The sequence below is a fragment of the Mustela erminea genome, chromosome 17, assembly GCF_009829155.1.
Source record: "Mustela erminea isolate mMusErm1 chromosome 17, mMusErm1.Pri, whole genome shotgun sequence".
Classification (NCBI taxonomy): Eukaryota; Metazoa; Chordata; class Mammalia; order Carnivora; family Mustelidae; genus Mustela; species Mustela erminea.
In genome coordinates, this window is record NC_045630.1 from 13331273 (window position 1) to 13353323 (window position 22051).

The 22051-nt window shown below is 40.0% G+C and overlaps 1 protein-coding gene across 10 annotated transcripts in view; it reads right to left on the reverse strand.

The window, feature by feature from the left end:
* Window positions 1-1284: 1284 nt before the first annotated feature.
* SPATA45 (spermatogenesis associated 45) overlaps window positions 1285-22051 on the reverse strand; it is a 37684-nt gene continuing 16917 nt past the window's right edge. The window contains exons 2-9 of one of the 10 annotated variants that reach the window (XM_032317035.1): window positions 21279-21344; window positions 19105-19213; window positions 18765-18834; window positions 18082-18118; window positions 12427-12551; window positions 9507-9594; window positions 5011-5325; window positions 1285-1388 (exon numbers count right to left, since the gene is read on the reverse strand). In XM_032317035.1, the coding sequence (XP_032172926.1) occupies window positions 1369-1388; window positions 5011-5287 (297 nt within the window). In that variant the 5' untranslated portion in view covers window positions 5288-5325; window positions 9507-9594; window positions 12427-12551; ... (2 more) ...; window positions 19105-19213; window positions 21279-21344 and the 3' untranslated portion in view covers window positions 1285-1368. Of the gene's footprint in view, window positions 1389-5010; window positions 5326-9506; window positions 9595-12426; window positions 12552-14191; window positions 14581-18081; window positions 18835-19104; window positions 19214-21278; window positions 21345-22051 lie in introns of those variants that run through there. The other 9 variants (XM_032317034.1, XM_032317037.1, XM_032317040.1 and 6 more) reach the window with 9 other exon arrangements.

The following is a 22051-nucleotide window of genomic DNA, read 5'->3' on the forward strand; positions in this document are numbered from 1 at the left end:
GCTTTTGTTCCAGACTTTCTCTTCAAGGATGCTTGTAGCCAAGGATCTTGGATGGCAGAAATGTCTCACTGGAACAGAAGGCAGGTTTATTTGCGATCCAGTACAGTAAAGGTTGGGTGTCTTAAGCTCAGAGAAACCTCAGGTGTGAGGCAAAACCTGTGTGTGTGGCATCTATCTGGACAGTTCCTGATTGCCATGGAGGGGTTGGGGGAGGGCAAGGGGGACCCTTCTAAACATGAGGCTGGGGCTACTTGCTATGGTGGGAGTAATAAAGTCCTTTGCCTCAGAGCTAGGAGTCTTCTGCCTTCTGTCAAAGCTCATGAAGCCGTGGTAGGCTAACCTTCCTAGCTCTTGACACTAGGTGTTTGCCTTTTGAGAAGCAAAAAATTAGTTTGGGGCCTGGCTCTTTTTTTTAACATACCCTCAGAGTTAATGAATCTTATCCATACTGGGCACTTGTGCAGTCCTAGCTGAGGTAGGATTTTAGGCCAAATGAATGCTCCATATCCCTTCTAATACGAAAATGTTCTAGCTTATGAAGCTTGTGGAGCCAAAGGGCAACGAAATACAAGGTGAATATTTCACTGATGTAAAAACAAATGCCAAGAAGCCAGGCAGTGCTTGGCTTACCAAATGGGATAGGCTATGACCTCAGACTGCAACTGGGAACACACATACCAGGTTAAATTGAAAAATTGCCCACTATCCAGGAAACAAGGACACAGTGGTGATGGTAGCCAAATGGGGTTTAGCCACGAGATGACTCTAGCAATGTCCACTTTGGGGATGGGCAATAAAATAAAACAAAAGTCTCTGTGGGCACCTTATATTATCTTCTCAAGTATGTACTTTAAATTATCAAAATCGTAGCCTCAACAGAGTAAGTTAACGCAATTAAGCAACAGAAGCAAGTGTTAACTTTGAGAAACTTTAGTCTTTAACTTGACTGAGTGGGATTATATTCTACTAATTTCAGAAACAAGCTGTTTAAACATTCTAGGTTGGGGCATCTGGCTGGCTCAGTTGGAAGAGGATGCAGATCTTGATCTTGGGGTCATGGGTTCAAGACCCATGTTGGGTATAGAGATTACTTAAACTTAAAAAAAATTTTTTTAGCTTACAAAAGAGAAGATCACTGTAAAGTGAACTTTTTGGTCATTCATCTTTGAGACTATCTTTAACCACTCAGAACCTCCCCAGAACATCCAAGTCTAAGTAATGGGATGGAATAAATAAAGAAGTGTTTTATGTGACAATATAATGTTTTCTTGGTGAGCCAGTGAATTTTTTTTAATTCTTTAATAATTAATATTCAGACATTAGAGAAGGATCAAAGGGAATATATTTCTGTGTCTCTGGAGATGCACTTTATCCAAATATGGCATTACCTGAAAAATAAAAAGTACTTGTTAATATAATGTGTAATACATTTCATAGTTCCAGAATAACCCTGAAGGCAGAGAGGACGAGTACTGCTTCACAGATGTAGAAAGGAAGGCTTAGAAACATTAAATGACTAAGCACATGACACTAGTCAATAGCAGAAGCAGAACTTGAATCCAAGTGCAATGGACTGAATGTTTGTGCCCCCCTCCCCAATTCCTATATTGCACCCTAATCACAGTATGATGGTGAGGAGAGCTGGAGCCTTTGGGAGGTAATTAAGTCATGAGGGTGGAGTCCACATAAATGGGATTAGGGCCCTTAGAAGAGGCCAGAGAGCCAGCTGGCGCTTTCTGCTGTGTGACACATGGCAAGAAAACAGCCCTCTCTAAACCAGAGAGAGGACATTCGTGAATAACCCGACCATGCTGGCACCCCGACTCAAGACTTCCAGCCTCCAGAACTGTGAGAAGTACATGTTGTTTAAGCCACCCATTTGTTATGATTTGTTATAACAACCTGAACTAAAATACCTGTGTCTTCTGTTTTTAAGGCTAGTATGTTTAAGTAAGACCACCTCTCTTTTGGCCTCCACATCTCCAAGTAGAAGGCTGAAAAGAGAGCTTGGAGATCTCCAGCTAAGAAAACCTGCTCCCTGGTCTTCACATCCCTATTGATAGAAGCAAAGAGGAGTCCCCAGAACCCCAAGTGCTCTTAGCAAAGCCCCCAACCTTTCTCAGATTTAACACTCGTGGCCTCACCACCACTGGAGACCGTGAAGACTAGTCTCATTCTGTTCCTTATCCCTGTTTACTTGGGCTACCTCAGGAAGCCAAGAGTTCTGAGAGGGAGTCAAACCAAGAAACAGACTCAACTACAGAGTCAGAAGCGATGGCTACCAGTGGTGGGGGGATGGGTCAAATAGGTGACGGGGATTAAAGGGTATACTTACCATGATGAAAAATAATAAAATTAAAATAATGGGGGGAAAAGCAGCCAGGAGTTGTGGGTTGCCCCACGTATCTCTGTGAGCAGCGGTGAATCTCCTGACCGGCACTTCCTGTTCCCTCCCACCTGCTGCTTTATGTTTCTCCATTGCACTTGCCCACTTACAACCCCCTGCCTCTACCTACACAAGTCCCACTGAAGTCTAAACTTTATGAGGCAGGGGTTGTTTCTGTCACTGTACTGCCAAGCAAATGGAACAGTGCCACAAAAATCTGCTGAATGAATGTTTCTTCCTCTATAGGTATGTACAAAGGGAAAGTGTAAAGTACTTTCTAATTCTTACTGTGTATGTCCAGCAAAATGTAACTCCTTATTACCCTCCTCCAGTTAGTCTACAACAACAAGTGTGCCATGGGAAACTCTAGGTTTGTGAGCCTTTGCCCAAGGGCACAGCTACCAGTCTCGAGAGGAAGGAGGTAAGCTTTACCACGACTTCTGGAAAAATATAACCTACGTCCCGGTATTTATTCAATCATCAAATGAATATTTTCTGAGTGCCTAATTAACGCCAGACACCATTCTCGGAACAGAATGAATAAAGCGATGAATAAACAGATACCATCAAGGGGCATTAGGGAGTGACAAACACTGTGGAGGGAAAGGACCCCGGGTATGGTGTTGCAGGATGGATGTCTCCAACTCAGGAGAAAGGTCAGGGCCAGAAGTAGAAATGTGGGAATCCTACGAATACAGAGAAGATTTTCAAGCCCCAAAACAGTTGAAGACCAGCAATCTGTCTCATTGAGATCACCTAAAAACTAAGTATAAATGATGAGAAGTGGGCCATCTTATAGAAAGAGGATGTGATTTTACAGTTAATGATGTTCATCGTTCAATTCAATACTTATTTGCTGATGGTTTACTGGAGTAATATGTTCATTGCATTTTATAAATGATGTGCTATCTTATTTTTACAAATGAGGGTGGTTTTTTTCTTTGCATCTGCTGGCCTCCTGGGGGAGGGGTACTCTCTCATATCTGTTCTCAGTCTAGTACGGTAGGGCTGAACTTTTGGTTTGGAATGTGGTAAGTTCTCTTTTGGGTTGAGCTTAACTTTCACTGCTCTTAAGCTATCTCTTTTAAATCTCTTTTAAAACTATCTCTACTGGAAAGATCCTATATCACGGGATACCTGGGTGGCTCAGTGGGTTGAGCCTCTGCCTTCAGCTCAGGTCGTGATCCCAGGTCCTGGGATTGAGACCCGTATCGGGCTCTCTGTTGGCAGGGAGCCTGCTTCCTCCTCTCTCTCTACCTGCCTCTCTGCCTACTTGTGATCTCTGTCTGTCAAATAAATAAATAAAATCTTTAAAAAAAAAAAAAGACCCCATATCAAAATGTTGTTCATGTGTGTTGTACCTCTCAATATTTACCACATCAGAAATTTAAATGGAGAAAAAATTTAAAGCTCAAGAGTGCAATTCCCCATTCCATTTAATGGTTAGAAGAATGATGTGATTGAAATCAAATTGCTTCTGGAAAACTCTGTTGTAGTCCCACGAGAGTAAAAAAGGTAAGTAATACCTCAGCATCATTATGAAAATAGCTTTGAGCTTGTGGATCCCCGAAAAAGACCTGAATACTCAGGAGTTCCCCAGGCCACCCTTTCAGAATTACTAATTTAGTCTAAAAAAGAAAAAGCATGTATTTGCATGCTCATTATCATAACATTTAAATTAGATCTATGCTTATTGTGTATCTCATCATCAAAAAGTTGAATTTCTTTTTGAGTCTGTTCACTTAAAAGAAACAAAGAGCTTTTCTGCAATATTTAAAGGTTTATTTCAATGTTCCAGAATTGTTGGTTACTAACCTTGACATCATTAATGTTGGCTATGGAAATTACGTTTATTAGACTCTGTTTTGTAGAAAACCATGTGTATTCATGTGACGTGGCAAACTACGTTTGTCATAGAAGGTAGATATTACCCTCTACCATTAAACTTGTGAAAACTAACCTACTAGTTGTGGCTTAACGCATCTAGTTCCAAGTAATTCAAGCAGAGTAAAAGATTATGCAGATGCACCTAGGACACCAGAAGCATTCCTCCTTGTAAAGAGTTATTTTTTTAGTGTAATAAACACATCGCTGTTACAGATTAACTCTGAAGCACATGGAGCACCTTGGTTTCCCACGCCACCCTGTGTCACCTCTCTGTCCCACTGACTAAGAGCCTGGGGCAAATGAAAAGTCATAACTCCTTCATCAAAGAAGTTAAATCTCCAAAATAGTGATTCTTTTGTTTCTGATCTAACTCAATCGTGTTGTTTGTTTTTGATACAATTACACTTTTTTCTTTTTACATAAAGGACAAAATGCCATCAGTTGCTTGTCTTGGCTTAGAAACAAGTATTCACAATCAAGCCTACTCAATGAGTCAGTCTGGAGAAGGAGCTTGGGATTCTCTAAGCACAAGAAACTGACAATCTCTGGTCTAGAGTAGATCTTATACCAACTAATCTCCTTTACTGATGTTTTGTTTTTTTACTTCAGACAGATTTCCTTTAAACTATCCCAGAACGATACTTCCTGAAACTCTCTCAACCCCAGAAACTCCCCACAAGTTTACTTATAAATCCCCCCTCTGTCAACTGAGCGGGAATCCTACCGTAACAACTTACTTTTGGGGGGAAAGTGCCTTTTCTCCGTGTGAACAAGGAGACTCAGTGTGACCCAGGAGCTCCTGCCACTATCAGGGACAGATTCTTTGCTTTGGGTGTGAGTAGAAGACGTGTATGCACCACTGAAATGCCTCTTTTGAACTCTCAGTGAACTGACTTGATTGCTTCTTTCCACAAGGCAGTTGGATTCACGCTTTTCATTGATCTCCTCCAGGAGACAGCGTTTGCCTTCTTTGAGCTTTCTAATTATTTCACTGGTTCTTCTCTTGGAAGTCATTATGCTGACAAACTAAACATCAAGTGATTCTTACTGTCCTGCAAACAAAGGACAAAATACTATCAGGGACTGCTTGACCTCGCAGCCAATACTCATGGTCGGTTCCTCCTTCCCCTCCTGGAAAATATCACCCCCACTGCGCCCCTCATCCCACATCTCACTCCATTTTATTATTGTTTCCAAAGGTCTTTTTGTTTTTTGATGTTTCTTCAGGGGAAAAACATTGTGAAAAGAGTATTTTCATTGAACTACATAAAAAACTAATGAGGTACCATATGTTGGCTAATCGAATTTAAATACATAAAAAAAAGAGAAAAAAAGAGAATTGCAGTAAAAGAAAATATTTTGGTTTTGAAACAAATACTATGTGTTGATTCTTGCTTTAAGGGACTCTTGTTTCTTTTCATTATAAAATAAAACATATTAATTGTAGAAAATCAAGAGAATGCAGAAAAGCATAAGGTAGACAAGCTAAAATCACTCTTGATCCAGAGACAACCAAATTAACACTTTGGATGTTTCTTTCCCAATAAATATCCAAAGGGATTTTATTATAAAAAGTACAGGAGCACTGGGTGTGGTGCAAAAACAATGAATACTGTTACGCTGAAAAATAAAGAAATTTTTAAAAAAGTACAAAAAAAGACATTAAATGGACTATGGCTGAACAGAAACTTAAAATCTTGAAGTACTGTTAAATATTTAGGAAGATTTTGCTTGTTAGGTCTATCAATTTGTCTTTTAAGACACGTGAAATACTTAAAAATCAAATAATGTTAAATTTACAAAAGAAGTTTAAAATATTTAAAGTATTAAATAAGTTTGTAAATGGACTGATTACTTAAAGGTGTTTAGTCTTCTCAATTTGGGTTAACTGAACATTAATTTCAGCGAAAATGAGGGTGAGCTACATATAAAAATAACTCAATTTATAGGTAGAATACAAGAGTTATATGTTGAAATCAAAGGTTGACAGAAAGGTTTTTAATGTTTTAATTTTATAAAATCAATATTAAGTGTGCCTGGGTGGCTCAGGCGTTCGACATCTGCCTTCCATTCAGATCATGATCCCAGGGTCCTGAGATTGAATCCAGATGTCAATTTCAGGACCCCTGCTCACCGGGAACCCTGCTTCTCCCTCTCCCACTGCTTGCGTTCCCCCTCTCGCTATGTATCTCTCAGTCAAATAAAATCTTAAAAAATATATATATATAATATTATATATTATATATATATACACATATATATATAATCAACTTTAATTTGAAATCCAAGCAACTATAAATGGTCCTTTTTACACACAAAGGCTCCTCTCAGACATTAAAAAAAATCTCACATTAACATTTTATCTCACATTAACATTTTATATAGATGAACAGAACTTTCTCTTAAGTGACTATGGTAGACTACATTATTTAGACATAACTCCCAGTGAAAACTACTAAAAATTCTGGGGGAAGTTTTTTTTTTTTTAATTTGTTAATAATGAAATGATAAGAGAGTTAGAAAATAGCAGGTCAAAATGAAGGAAAGCAAGAACAAGAACGCAGAGAGGTAGACAGAACCTGTGCTTGCCTGAGGACATCTTCTGATCCTGGAGGTTAAAGAAGTCATTTTTCTAGCCTAGAGGACAAGGGACAGAGAAATCAAAGCCCAAAGTCTATGCACAGTGGAGAGTCTAAAGGAGACCTTTTCCGTAGTAAGTTGGCGTCCAAAGGCTTACCGCCTCAGGGTGCGAGTGAAGACACAGTAAACTCACATTCCATCACGTACTTGCTGGAAGAATGTTGCTTTAGCATTAAGTGTAGCTATGGGGGAAAACCCCACCATGAAAAGTTGTAAGTGCTTCCTGATTCTCACATGGATTTTCAACCCAAATTCACAACTAGGGCAGTTGCAAGCAATAGCAAGGTGGTAGCAAGAATTTAGCTAAGGGGGTTCCAGGCTGGGAAGACATCCAAGTAACTGACAGAAGCAAACTCAAGTCTTTTCTGGAAGAATTTTATCCTCGGCATCTGGGACTCCCCAACAATACTTTTTCAAAGACAACAAATAGCACACAGCCAAGGATAATCAGTCAAGCGCAAAGGTAGATGACGCATCGTAAAGTGAGAACAGCAGCAACAAAACCATGAAATCTACATACGTGAGAAGCATCAGATGAATTATAGAACAATTATACGTACAACATCTAAAAAACAAAAGAAAATAAGTTTGCAGCAATGTTCAGGAAACAAGAAGCCAAAAAGAATTTCTAGAAATGAGAAAATGTTATTAAGCAACATTTAATATAGGCTTAGCAGCAGATATGGATTCAGATGAAGAGATAATTAGATGCCTGGGGAATAAATCAGAAGCCAATATCCTGAATGCAGCACAGAAGTACAAAAAAGACAAAAGGTATGAAAAAGCAAAATATGTGGAGGACACAGTGAGAAGGTCAAACCTACATGAAATGGGAAATCCAGAGAACAAAAGTGAGGCAGAGACAAGACATAAAAAGATGTTTGAGAAATATTCAGAACTGACAAAGAACTGACTCAAGAAGCTCAAAGAATAACACTCAAGATTTTTTTTGTTAAATCCATGCTTAAAGTGGAATTTGAAAAAAATTAAAAGGAAATCTTAAAAGCCATGAAAATAAAAGGACAGTGAACTAACAGCTGACCTCTCAAAAAGGAACAATAGAAGCCATAAAACAGAGAAATTATATTTTCAGTGTAGTAAAGAAGTTATACAGATGGTAAGTCAGCACACCAAGAGATGCTCAGTCTCATTGATTATTAGGGAGATGTAAATCAATACTGCAGTGAGATACTGCCTATCACTAGAATGGCGGAAATTGAAAAGATTGACCAAATCAAGTGCTGAAGATGTGGAGGAACTGGAACTCTTGGACACTAATGGTTAGATGTAGAGTGAGTGGTACAACTACTTTGGAAAACAGTGCAGTAGTTAAAAAGTTAAACATAGGTCTGCCATATGTTCTATTCCTAGTATTTACCTAACAAAAGTGAAAGTCTCTATACAAGTGTATGAAGAAACTATCTATACACAAGAAAATTTAGATATGAATGTTCATCACAGCTTTATTTTTATGAGCCAAAAAGTTCTACCAACCCAAATGTCCATCAACAGCTGAATGGATAAATTATGGTATATCCACACAATGGATACTACTCAGTTATAAAAAAGGAACATATTATTTTTTAAAGATTTTATTTATTTTTATTTATTTGACAGACAGAGATCACAAGTAGGCAGAGAAGCAGGCAGAGAGAGAGGAGGAAGCAGGCTCCCCGCTGAGCAGAGAGCCCGATGTGGGGCTTCATTGCAGGACCCTGGGATCATGACCTGAGCTGAAGGCAGAGGCTTTAACCCACTGAGCCACCCAGACCCCTAATAAATATTTTTTGAATGAATGAAAAGTATATTACTTATAAATCTTGACTCCTATTCACTTACTATTATATCATGAGAATTTTTCATGCCATCACATATAGGTCATTCATAATAAAAGTGAAATATTTTAAGACAGTGTGGTAGTTTTTCACATGGAATTAAAATAATATATTTGATTAGCCCATTTATTGTTAGACTTGTAGGTTGTTTACACTTCGAACAGTACACTTTGAAATGTATTGAAGCACAAAAATCACACAAACACTGTTTTAGGAAACCCACTGGAGTCATCAGTTGGTCATTCCTGGATACACAAAAGGAGAAGAGGCATATTTCAACATTCTCTGGCTAACACATAAATCTTTTTTTTTTTTTAAGATTTTATTTATTCATTTGACAGACAGAGATCACAAGCAGGCAGAGAGGCAGGCAGAGAGAGAGAGGAGGAAGCAGGCTCCCCACTGAGCAGAGAGCCCGATGCGGGGCTAGATCCCAGGACTCTGAGATCATGACCTGAGCTGAAGGCAGAGGCTTTAACCCACTGAGCCACCCAGGTGCCCCTAACACATAAATCTTACATGTATTTGTACTTGGAGAAGATAGCCCTGAACAAAAGGAAAGGGTTTAAGGGAAATGGAATTTGAACCCTTTACCCCCTCCCCCTGTCCAAAGCCCAAGGAAGACTAGAATTTAATGCAAGATGGTAAGGAATTGTCTCAGGCAGACAATGCCATAGAAAAGCTATAAAACTCAACAGCATACAACAATAAACATTTATTCTCATGCTCAGTAGTGAATTGAGCTGGGCTGGGCTCACCTGAGAACTTGGTTTCTGGCTTAAAGGTCTGACTGGGCTTGGCTCCGCGGTGAAGGTTGAGCTTCGATCTGTTCCCAAAATTTTAGAACTGGGAAAAACAAAGAAATCTATTTTCCTCTAATCTAACATGTCAGATGGGATCTACATCTCCTATCCTTATTTTGTTCCTAGGAATTTTAATAGGATAAGAGAATTTTTTTTTTTTTAAGGCGAAGGATAGGAGAAGAAAACAATTTCTTCTTGAACTGCAGTGCCATTTTGCCACCTCCGGCAGGCGTAGTATTTCCATTTTCCATTTCTGTTTCCTGTCTCCCTGGAAAACCCTTGTTATTAGGCAGCATATCTTTCACAGTAAAACTGGAGTTCAAGCTCATATAATGTAGTAACCCAATAAAAAGCAATTGACAACTGACCTTCTTAAATGTATAAATCCAGTAATGTTTGCTCACAAACATAAAAGAAAATATATAACTACCAGAAAATGAACACCTGGTACTCAAATGATTTAAGTAAACTTTCTCTTTAGACAAGATGTCAGTTGCAGACATGAAAAGAGAAAAGATGCCTTTTCAACTTTGTACCTAGCAAGTTTAAATGGAAAGAAGACAAAATATTTTACGTACTCAATTAACACTAAAGAACTGAATTGGCCTCAATAAGCCTAACTCTATTCCAATCACCAATTAATTACCCAGTGTAGTGGAAACAAAATATGGTTTTACTTAAATAGTTTAAATACCTCATTTTTTGTCATCAGTTTCAACTTAATTTTACTAGAGATACTAGTTTGTCAGAATTTAGACTTTTTGAATTATATCCCTTCTAACACTTTTACTGCTTATCCTCTCTAGGGGATGAATTCAAATTGGGACATGACTAAAGGAAAAGAAAACAAGGTATGTTTTTTACACAAAATAACTGTATGACCTTAGTTAAGTCACCTTCTCTGGGCACTCAGTTTTCTTAAATGTTAAGTGGAAATAATACCCAACCCTCAGAGTGTCACAAGGATTAATGACCTAATATAGACAATCCTTAATAAATGGTAACCTTGGGGCGCCTGGGTGACTCAGTGGGTTGAGCCTCTGCCTTCGGCTCAGGTCATGATCCCAGGGTACTGGGATCAAGCCCTACATCGGGCTATCTGCTCAGCAGGGAGCCTGCTTCCTCCTCTCTCTCTGCTTGCCTGTCTGCCTGCTTGTGATCTCTCTGTCCAATAAATAAATAAAAATTTTTAATTAAAAAAAAATAATAAAATAAATGGTAACCTTTTTGTAAAGATTTGTTTATTTATTTGAGAGATAGCACAAGCAGGGGTAGGAGCAGAGGGAGAGGGAGAGAGAGTCTCAAGCAGACTCCCCACAGAGCTCAGAGCCTGACGAGGGGCTTGATCTCACGACCCTGAGATCATGACCTGAGCTGAAACCAAGAGTCAGAAGCTTAACCAGCAGAGCCACCCAGATGCTCCAAATGGTAACTTTAGTACATCAGTTAGACACTATGAAATAAAGGATTTGGGCAATTGGAGAAATAGTATTTCTTGTCCCTCCAGTTATGTTTTGTTTGTCCCTCTAGTTATTGATCTGTTTACTTGCTATGTAGCCAGAATCAGCTATGTAATTTGTGGGGCCTAGTGAAAAATGAAATTGTACGGCTCCTTACTGAAAATTCATTGAAAATTTCAAGATGGCAATAGTAGAGCATTAAAGCAAGTGTGGGGCCCTTTTGAGCATAGGATCCCTGTGTTAGTGCAGAGGTCACATGCCTATGAAACTGACTGTGTATAATATAGTAACAGGATGATTTCTATGATTTATTCACCCAGTTTTAGTCTTTTAAATGGCGATAAGTGGGCACCTGGGTGGCTCAGTGGGTTGAGCCTCTGCCTTCGGCTCAGGTCATGTCTCGGGGTCCTGGGATCAAGTCCCGCATCGGGCTCTCTGTTCGGCGGGGGGCATGGTCCCCCCCCACAACCCGCCTGTCTCTCTGCCTGTGTGTGGTCTCTCTGTCAAATAAATAAATAAAATCTTAAAAAAAAATAAAATAAATGGCAATAAGTAATGTGCCTAACCTATGGTTTTTTAAAGGGCTTTGAGTGGCGCCTTTGAGTGGCCGGTTCAGTTGATGGACCATGTGACTCTTGATCTGAGGGTTGTAAGTTCGAGCCCCACAATGGGTGCAGAGATAACTTTAAAAAAACCAAAATCTTAAAAAACCCACAAAAAATAAGAAAAGGGTTTTGAAAATATTAAGCATACACAGAGAGAACATCATTTTTCATGAATTCCATATTAGCAAATGTGTCTACTCATAAAAATTTGTTATCTCAAAATCAATACTTGTGACATTTTCATTGTTATTCCCAGAAATTCGCAGAGCAGCAAAAATTTTAGTCTCCTTGGGGTGCATATTCCCAGCTAAGGTCCAACAAGGGAACACTCTGCCTTCTTGCTTCAGCTCTCATACTATAAACCAGTGTCCTTTTCCTCATGTATTCAGTGTCATTATATTTTAGGATGATCCCCACCAGAGTTGAGTGCCAAAGTGTTGTCTGGTGCTTCGAACAGCAAGAAGGCTCTAGTGAGCCTTATGTGTGTTAGATAAGCTTTGTTCAGGTATGACTTCTAGCGCTTTTGGTTGTGAGTTCAATGTTAATGAATCAACAGTATGTATTAAATACTGTGTCTTTAAACAGATACATACATAAAATAAAGTTACATATTGATTGGTTGACAAAAATGTTATGACCAGAGGCTCACAAGAACCTAACCCTCTTTTTCCCCTAGGAACAGTGGCTGAGTATTTGATCATTCAGTGTTTGGGGCCACTTTATAGAACATAACTACTGCAATAACAAGAATCAACCGTGCAAATAGAGAAAATATACTGCTGTTCCTACAGGTATGTTCTCATAAATTACCTTTACTGTACAGCAACCCGAAGCCTATTTGAAGTCCACTGGTTTGCATCAGCCTACTGGAACGTTACCCTGGTGATGGAACATTATGATCTAAGCCATTCCAATGTTGTTCTATTCATAGAACCCTAATTAAGAGAAACGATAGAGTTAGAGAGACCATTTACTTATCAGCCATATATCCTTGAATAAATTACTCAATCTCTCTTAATATCAGTTTCTTCATCGGAGATAAAGATATCAATTTTGTGAAGTTGCATGTTTGTGTGTGGGTGGTAGGAGTTAGGAGGGGGCTGGAATTAAATGAGATATGCGTGTAAATTAAATGAGAAATACATTTTTACATTGTGCCTGCTATCGATTTATTACATGTACTGATATTTCTTGAACATGTACTCGGTGCCTGGTATTGTTCTGGGTAGTGAGGACAAATGGGTACCTACCCCCACGAAGCTTAGAGTTTAAAGGTTTAAGGTAGGTACTTAGTAAATCATACCTATTCTTACTGATTTTTTTTGAACCTCATATTTTACTTGGGAATTATTTTATTCATTTATCATTTTTTCTCAGAAGAGGAAGCCTCCCACAAAAACAAGTCTTCAGAAATACAAAAGTCATAATTTCTTTCTCTCTTTACAGGACTTTGTGATAGAAGAAATAAGACGGGTATCGAAGAAAGCAGTTCACAATGCCAGAGAAATGAATTCCCTACGGACCTATAGGAAGGGTCAGCAAAAAAAGACCACCTGACTCTGCTGATGCTGGGGCAAAACAAACAAACAAACAAACAAACAAACAAGAAAACTCTTGAGACTAATGCAGGTGGTTGCTGAGGATGAAAAGGTATTTTGCCACTGCTGGCTTGTTTTTTAGCAAAGATCCCAGATAATCCAAAAGGCTTCTAAGAGACCTAATTTGTTGGACAAAACCCTGGCATCTGAGGCCCAGAGGCTATATTCAAACCCTCTTCTTACAGTGCAAGCTGGAGGAAGATTTCTCCCTCCGTGGGCTTCAGTGTCCTTAGCTGTGAAATGGGCTTCTATCACTACAGAGCTATTGTGAGGATTAAATGAGATAACACATGAAGGGACTTGGAAACCATAAAGTATATAAAGCAAATGTTGGGGAAGAAAAATTTTTCTCTACCCTCAAGCTTTTTCTGGCTGGTCTAAGAATTAAATTAACATGAGACAGGTAACAGGAAAGAATCAATCTAATTTGTACATACAGAGGTCCTACAGATATGGCTAAGGCAGGAAGCTTTTTTTTAAACAGAGAAACAATAAATTAGTGAGGAATTGACAGGATAAAGAAAACTCATGTTTGGGAACTTCAACTAGTAAGGAATTCTAGACAGAATTTGGTGGGAGCTGTCAGTTAATAAAAGTAACAAGGTTTATTTATATAGGCTTCGTCACCCTGAATTCTCTACCTGTGATGATAAGGATGTCTCTCTACCTCCTGATACAGGGAGGGTACCTTTCAAATGGGAGGTTAGTTTCTTGCTCTCTGGACACAAAGGACAGTCAGTGTATCTATCCTTTTTTGCACTGGCTATTTCTTAAGTAACTTTAATTCAAAATAATCAAGATGCCAACATAGCATATTTTGGAGTAGCCTACCCAGAGCCCCAACACAAGCATTATGAGTTCTTCTAAAATGTACATTGGTTAGATAGATTATTAATTCAGAAAGTTATGTGTGTTGTATCCAAGAGTAATTCTCCATCATTATTTTACAATGCAATTATTTGTCACATAAGAAAGCCAATTTGAGTAATTCTTAAGCCAGTGATTTTTCTCTCACTCTGGGAGAGGCTGGGGTGTTGACAGTATTAATTCCCAGGCTTTAAAGAATGGTAATGTCTCTGAAGGCCAGGAAATGGGCTCTGGGGTGGTCTCTGGGAGAAGAGCATACAGAGGTTTAACAAAGTCTACAGAATCAGGAATCCATTGACTGCCGTAGCCAACTACCCCCCCAAAATGTACATAATAGCCACTTAGTTGTCTCGGGGAGAAGGATGAACAAAAGTGACTCAAGGTGTTTTGGAGCCAGCTTTCCAATGCCCTGAGATCTCTCCTGTCCTAAGTAGTGAACAGTCGTTCGCACGCACTGCAGTCTACATGTGGACGCTTTACGGCCTCATTCAGTCAGTGCCTTTAGGAGGATGAGGGAATCTATAAGAGCTCCCTGCTTGGTTTGATTATCCCCTGATTAGAATCAGAGGTGACAGGTAGAGATAAATCCTCTGAGCAGATGGTAGAGAAAGTCACGTGAGTGTCAAAGAATCCCATTCCTGGGGCGCCTGGGTGGCTCAGTGGGTTAGGCCTCTGCCTCTGGCTCAGGTCGAGCTCTCAGGGTCCTGGGATTGAGCCCCGCATTGGGCTCTCTGCTCAGCGGGGAGCCTGCTTTCCCCTCTCTCTCTGCCTACCTCTCTGCCTACTTGTGATCTTTGTCAAATAAATAAATAAAATCTTAAAAAAAAAAATCCCATTCCTGATCCTCTATTTTAAAGTTAATGGTGGGCTTTGAGGTGTGACTGAGGCCTGGCTGCCACTGCCATTTAAGGGCGAATTGTCCCTCAGGAGAAAAACACATTCTCTCAGGGTGACGGGGCTTAGGGACATTGCTTCTTAAACTTTACTTTTTCATAAGTACAGGACAATTTCTCTTCCAGTGACCTGGATTCTTGCAATATCTTTGATTGCCTGGAGGCGAACAGGGAGAGCTCTGAATGGGCCTTGAATTACTCAGTCACGCTCTCACCTTTCCAAAAAGACTCAAGTTGCAAAGCAAGAATTGTTGCTATGAGTTCTTTTTTAATCCTGTTTTCCTGCTCTTTTCAAAGAATTAAGTAGCTGCCTCCATTTTTATGCCAAGTGGCTGCCCTGACCAACTGACCACGTGGATTTGTTATTGGATATCAGGGAGAAAATATCCCACTAAAGCAGAAATTAAAAGTTCCTATGTTCCAGGGCTTCTGGATTTAATAAAGTCTGCCTTTGAAAAGTTTATATAAAACATTCAACAAAGGCTTTTATGCACTCTTCTTTCTAAGTACATGGTTCAACCTCAGACCAATTTACTTTGAGGGGGAACACCTCTAACAGAGCTCCCATGCGAGCCTCCAGCTGAGCTGTTTCCTGGTATATGTGCAGGACTGCCTGAGAAAGGCTCAGGCCATCTGTTTCCTCTGTGAGGGGGTTTTCTCCAGAGACCATCTAGCTTGTCTCCTAACCATCATATAATCCTGGGTAAGAAGAACACCCCTACATAGCCCGTCTACGTCTCTGTGAGTGGAGTTGTATATAACCACTAATCTTTCTAACTCATCTCTAAATTTGGTAGGATGTGGAGAACAAAGGCAAAAGAAAAAATTAAATTTCCTTACAACTTACGGCCCATTGACAAGTCCTTGAGAGTGACTGACATTCCTTTAGGGACTCAACTGCCTCCATGTTAATACTTTGATAAGGGCAAAAGGCAGCCTTAGCTTAACATTAGCACAAACTGCAGGATCCTATTGGTCTTCTTTAACATATGGAAATCCCTTTGGAAACTTCCTTTATTTCTCCCCCCAACCCCAAGATATATGTTAGAAATCATCCTCCAAGCATATGGCCCACTGATATACACCTGAAGGGTCTCATGACTAAGGTTTTACTAGACAGTAGTAAATGACCTTATTCGAACAATAGCTAGCCCCTCAAGGTGCTGGAAACCTTGCCCCCAAATTCCTTAGAGACTTCACCATCCCTACACCCCCTCCCAGCTTGAGACTATTGATCAGCCACTCTTCATGACCCCAGTGCTGCTCTCTCTGCCTGCTGGTCCTGTTCCCTAGCTTTCATAAAACCACCCCAGTTGCACCAAAGACACCTCAAGATTTCTTTCTTGACTGTTCACTACCGAACCCCAACATTTTCACATCACTCCAAGGGCAGAAGTAAAAGGATTTTATAATTTAAAAGATCTGCTGCTGTCCTGGGGACATGAATTCTTTGCCCTGGAGGTCCAGGATACATGCACAAAGGACATGGCACAGGAATGCCTGAAACTGGCAGAGCTTGATTACAGAGCCCTGGGAAGTAGGAGGAGTTGAATTGTAAGGGATAGCAAAGCAAGCCCTGTTGCTCTCCCTGGGCACTTTTGCTAAATTCACTTCCTGACATTCAGTATTTACATAAGGAAACTGTTATTTCCTGGGCCTAGAGATCAGGCAGAAGTATTCTCTGCAAATCTCATGAAGAAAGGGAAATTTTAACAGGCAGCTGGGTGTTAAAGAGGTTTTTTTGGGTGGGGGGGAAGGTGATAGCAAAGGCCTTTGTTGTTGCACAGGCAATAAAGATGCTGTTGTGAAAACATGAAACATCTCCGGTCACAGATCACTAATCTGTGACACCAGGCAGGTGCTACTGAAATGGGACTTTTCTGGCACTAACAAGCAACAAAGTTTGAGAAAGCAAAGGCCCCTTATGTTCTGGGCCCCTTACAACAAACTTCTCTGATTGCTGACACTGCCAGTCAAAGAGCATGTCTTGGAACCCCAACTGGCCACCAGGTAGACCCCAGGCAGTGCACCCTCCCAATGGTGAAGACCAGAGAGTGTATTTTACTGGTCATAAAAATAAGCATCAAAGGCCTTTACTTTTATAGTCTATCTTTGTAAATGAACTCTCTAGATCTTATGAGTGCAGCATATTTTACACTCTCTTGTGAGATGCCTCTTGTGTCCTTGGCTTTGTGACTCACTGTTGAGATGAATAGATCCTACTCAACAATCACCAGACAATGGATCTTCTTTTTTTGTTTGTTTGGGTTTTTTAAGATTTTATTTATTTATTTGACAGAGAGAGAGAGAGAGAGATCACAAGTAGGTAGAGCAGCAGGCAGAGAGAGGGGGGAAGCAGGCTCCCTGCCGAGCAGAGAGCTGGATGCGGGGCTTGATCCCAGGACCCTGAGATCATGAACTGAGCCGAAGGCAGAGGCTTAACCCACTGAGCACCCCAGGCGCCCTGACAATGGATCTTCTGAATCAGAGAAACTTTGATGTTTGAAAAATTTAACAGGGCTCTCATCCTAAAGAATTGTCTTAATGGCATCTGTGCAAAGACCAAATTCAGAAGTGGATACAAAAGTATATAACATCCTTCTTCCAAGGGAAATCTTGGAATCCTTTTTCCAAGATGAGAACAAAAACAAAAACAAAAACAGAAATTAGACTTGGAACAAAAATTTAAAAAATTAAAACTGCACACCCGACATAAAATTCCTCTTTGTGGGGAGTCAGCTTCTGCCTTGTCCTCAGCTTGCTTTCTGCTTCCTCTCATTAAGAAGGAGGAATTTATGTCAATGTGGAGTTTTAATTTTTGTTCTAATTTGTTTTTGTTTTTGTTTTCATCTTGGAAAAAGGATTCCAAGACTTCCCCCCAACACCATAGTATCTAATCAGCCACCCCTCACAACACCCATGCAGCAGCTCTTTCTGCCCACGAGTCCTGTCCCCGTGCTTTAATAAAACCACCTTTTTACACCAAAGACACTGCAAGAATTCTTTCTTGGTCATTGGCTCCTGAATCCACCCCACCAAACCTCACGTGTATTCTAAAACCCTATCATTAAAAACCAAACAATTAAATGCACCATCTTCTGGCACACCTGTTTATTTTATGTCTAAGATCTGTGGTCATGGAAACTGTAAGAAAAAAGCTGGTCACTATTGCTTTGGCAGCAGATTTTTCAATAACTTTAAGAATCAAGGGAAAGTTCCTGATTATAGTCTTAATTTACATTTATTCCTAACCAGAGAAGTAGGGACCTGCCAAAAGGACTAAAACCCTTCCAGTGGCTCCTTTCTAACTCCATGATGTAAATTTGGGGAACTGACCAATGAGATGTCTTCTTTAGCTTGTAAACATTTAGAGGCATAGTTAGATTTTCTCCTTCTCTGAAATAAAAGGTTGCTTTCAGTTCCAGAGGTCACCCCTTTAGCTATGGCCTGGGAAATACAAATGAGAGCATTATCCTTCTGGCCAATGCCAGAATCAAGGAAAGGAAAAAGAGAAAGGGTTTCATGTTTACTTCAAGTACAAAGTCTTGATCCGTCATCTTGGGCAGAAGCAGTTTGCCTCAATGCCAGCTACTTCTCTTCCTTGCCAATTTGATTTGGAAATCTCCAGCATCTATGGAGGGATCATGGGGACCTCCTTCAGCTGTGATGTATGTACCCAAGGCTCAATGCCTTCTACTTTTGCAGCAGTATTGGTCATCAGGGGCACTTGGTAAAGTCTCTTTCAATGGGGCTCAAGGGCTGTCTTTCTTTGATAATATTTTCAGAATACCTCATCATCAGGCTCTAAACTGTGATCAACAGAATCCTTTGAATTGGGAAACCAGTGAGCCTTCTTTAACCTGTGGATGATAGACATTAGAGACTTACAGCCGCTCATCATGCTTTCGTGAGACAACCAGGTCAGCAGAAAGTAGTACAGTGGTAGAATTTTCAGAAGCTTGCAAGGTTTTCATTAAGGCTGGTGTGATTTGCCCAGTGAAGTGGGTGTCCCAATCATTAGAGATTACAGGTGTACCCCACGTGGGAAGTACATTTTTTAAACAGTTTTTGTTTTTTTTAAACCCATTGTAAAGGCATCAGACTTGCCAAGCGGGGAGGGTTCAACCCACCTGGAAAAACATACAAACACAAGAACATATTGATCACCCATATGAAGTGGGAGATGAATGAAGTCCAGCTGTAGGTGCTCAGAGGATCCAAAGGGAAGATGTCTGAGGCCTATGGAGACAAAAACAATTTTTTTAGGATTATGGACCTGACAAGTCAGACATTGCTCATGGACTGTTCTTGCAATTTTATACAAGTCTCCCCACCAATGTCTATAGTTTGAGTCATCTTAAATGCTTCATGGTGGGTAAAGGAATGCAAAACCCACCAAAAAAATGGGATTTTCCAGGGACCTGGGAAAAACCCAGCAGCTGTCTTGGCTTTCCCATAGCCCTGACTGTTTAATTTACACTGATTGTTCAATTTTGCAGATTCGGGAGGGGACTGTTGCTATGTTACAAGGACATCAGGATGGGAAGAGTCTATCTGTGAGGGGCCATTGTTTGTAGAAGCAGAATGTACTTGTCACATGTGCCCAAATCTTACAAATACAATGTAAAAAAAAAACTTAGTATTACCTCTAATTTGGCAATGCTTCCTATATAATTTGACACATCAAATGAGCCTACTTAGTTCAGTAAATCTTTTGGAATGGTCCAGGTCAAAAAGACTTAAGCAGACCAAAAGTCTACAAAGAAAACAAAACCCAAAAAACTCTTTATCCTTTTAACGTAGAGAAAACCAAATTTTAATTTTGTACCAACTTATTTTTGATATTAAAAAGTACTCATTTTAGTCTTAGTCCTGACCACCCATAAAATTCCTTTCCAAGGATACCTTTTTCATAAACCTCTGGCAACTTTCTTTTTTACATTCAGATTTTGTCCTGAGGTTTCCATCTTAAAATAACTAGCCTCACTTCGGACAGAATTACTTTCTTCTCCCTCAGCTAAAATGTATTCCCATCCCTCTTATTTATTATTTTTTAAAAATTATTTTTATTAACATATAATGTATTATTTGCCCCAGGGGTACAAGTCTGTGAATCATCAGGCTTACACATTTCATAGCACTCACCATAGCACATACCCACCCCAATGTCCATCACCCAGCCACCCTAACCCTCTTATTTATTTTAACCAAAAATACACATCTTACTTCTTTTGCATGGAGTATGTTTCTCTTGTTAGAATTTTTTAGCTCTTAGAAACCTTAATTTCTAGCGAAAGCTAATAAGTAAGCAATGATGAATTCTGTTACACCAGTACTTTTTTTAAGTTGGTTAACTAACATTTTGGTTCACGCTTATTTTGGGGTCCTCAACCTGACGGTTACTGATCGAAGTTCCTCAGGATACGAAACAGGCTTAGTAAGATTTGCTGTTTTTGCTACATATCTACAACTTCCGGGGCTATAGTTCTTAGACATAAGATATGTTGAAAGGTGGCACACTTGACCCTAGGATCCAAGGATCCCATTAGCTAAGCCTTTGGGTTTCTTAGAGCCGAAGTAATACTTAAAAGGAACATGCCACTGGATTTGGGGACTGTGTTTGACAGTTTATCTCACTGCACTGAAATTTTCTTGAGGTTGGCAGGTGACCTAGTGTCAGTTTAACCCATTCTGTGACCCACTTATCCTATCACTGGAGTCTTCTTGAGGTGCTTATAGCTCTAGCAGCCTTTCAATGGTTGACCCATGCCCACAGTTTTTGTGGTTTTTTGGCCTCTGAGATCCCCTCTAGCAGTAGCCTTTATCTCCACCAAACAAGACAAACATGTGCACCTTGAAGTATTGGCAGTTACCCAGAGATAGATGTTTCTTCATCTTGACCACAAGAAGTGCCTGTGCACATACCATCAATTCCCATGGAACCTTGCTAAGGTTTTTACCTGGGGGGACCTATGGCCTGAAAGGTTAGGGCCTTGGCTCTGGGAAGACCTTTCTCCAGCTGAGTTGGGCTATAAGCAAATCTGCTAGCTCTCCTGAGCTCTAGGCTGACCTGTCAGCTCTGTTGGCAGAGTAGCCAACTCAACTGGGCTTCAGCTGGCTCCAGGCATAATGCAAATTCACCAGCTCAGTTGGCTGCAGGCATAATCATGTCAGCTCAGTAAAGGAAAGCCAATTAGACAGGGATCTTAAACACACAAAGAGCAGAGCTCAGAATCAACAGGGACTTATCCATAGCCCTTGGAAATGTGAGAAAGTCAACTCAAAGTATTCTCGGGTACCACACCTGTTTTTCTTGTTGTCTCCAGACGCTGCCACAAATTCACTTTGGATCCCATCACTGCCACCAAATCTGTTAATTAACAAATATTCAACTGAGGAAATTTTTGAAGGTATAACTGGCTTCATTTAATCGATTCATGAATCAGGCAGAGTCCCATTTAGCATGTAGAGGGGAACTCCAAGGGTTACAGAAAAGGTAAAAGGCTTTTAAAGAGAGAGAAGGAGTTGAACAAAGGAAACTATTAGCAAAGAATCCATTGTTTTAGGCAAGGTCACCCTCCTAAGTAAACTTCCTAGTGCTGACCGGGAAATTCCGGTATTGACTGGTTAAAGATTCTGGAACATTGAAACTGCTGTCAGGTTAGGTATTAAGCCTTGGTTTACTGACTTGGGGACTTAACCTACGTAACACCATTTTGGGCCTGTGGTTTTCTTTTTAGCAATCCAGAAAAATAAAGCAAGTGGGAGCTAACGTAACTGGATGGGCAGATCAACCCCTGGTTATCATTTATGCTCCAACCCAATTCCAAAATGAAGAGCAATTATCCTTATATTACCAATCTTTACTAAATAAAAAAATGCAGCTCTAGAGGCAATGCAAAGTTCATCCATTCCTTCTCACCAGCTCTAAAACTTCCCCTATTTTTCTCATAAGGCTTGCAAAATTATTGGCCTTCAAAAACCAAAGACTTTCTTGGGGAACTTACATTTTTTCTCTGTCCTTTCAAGATATGAATCTTACCTTGTATTTGCAATATAAATACCCAGGAGGCATCT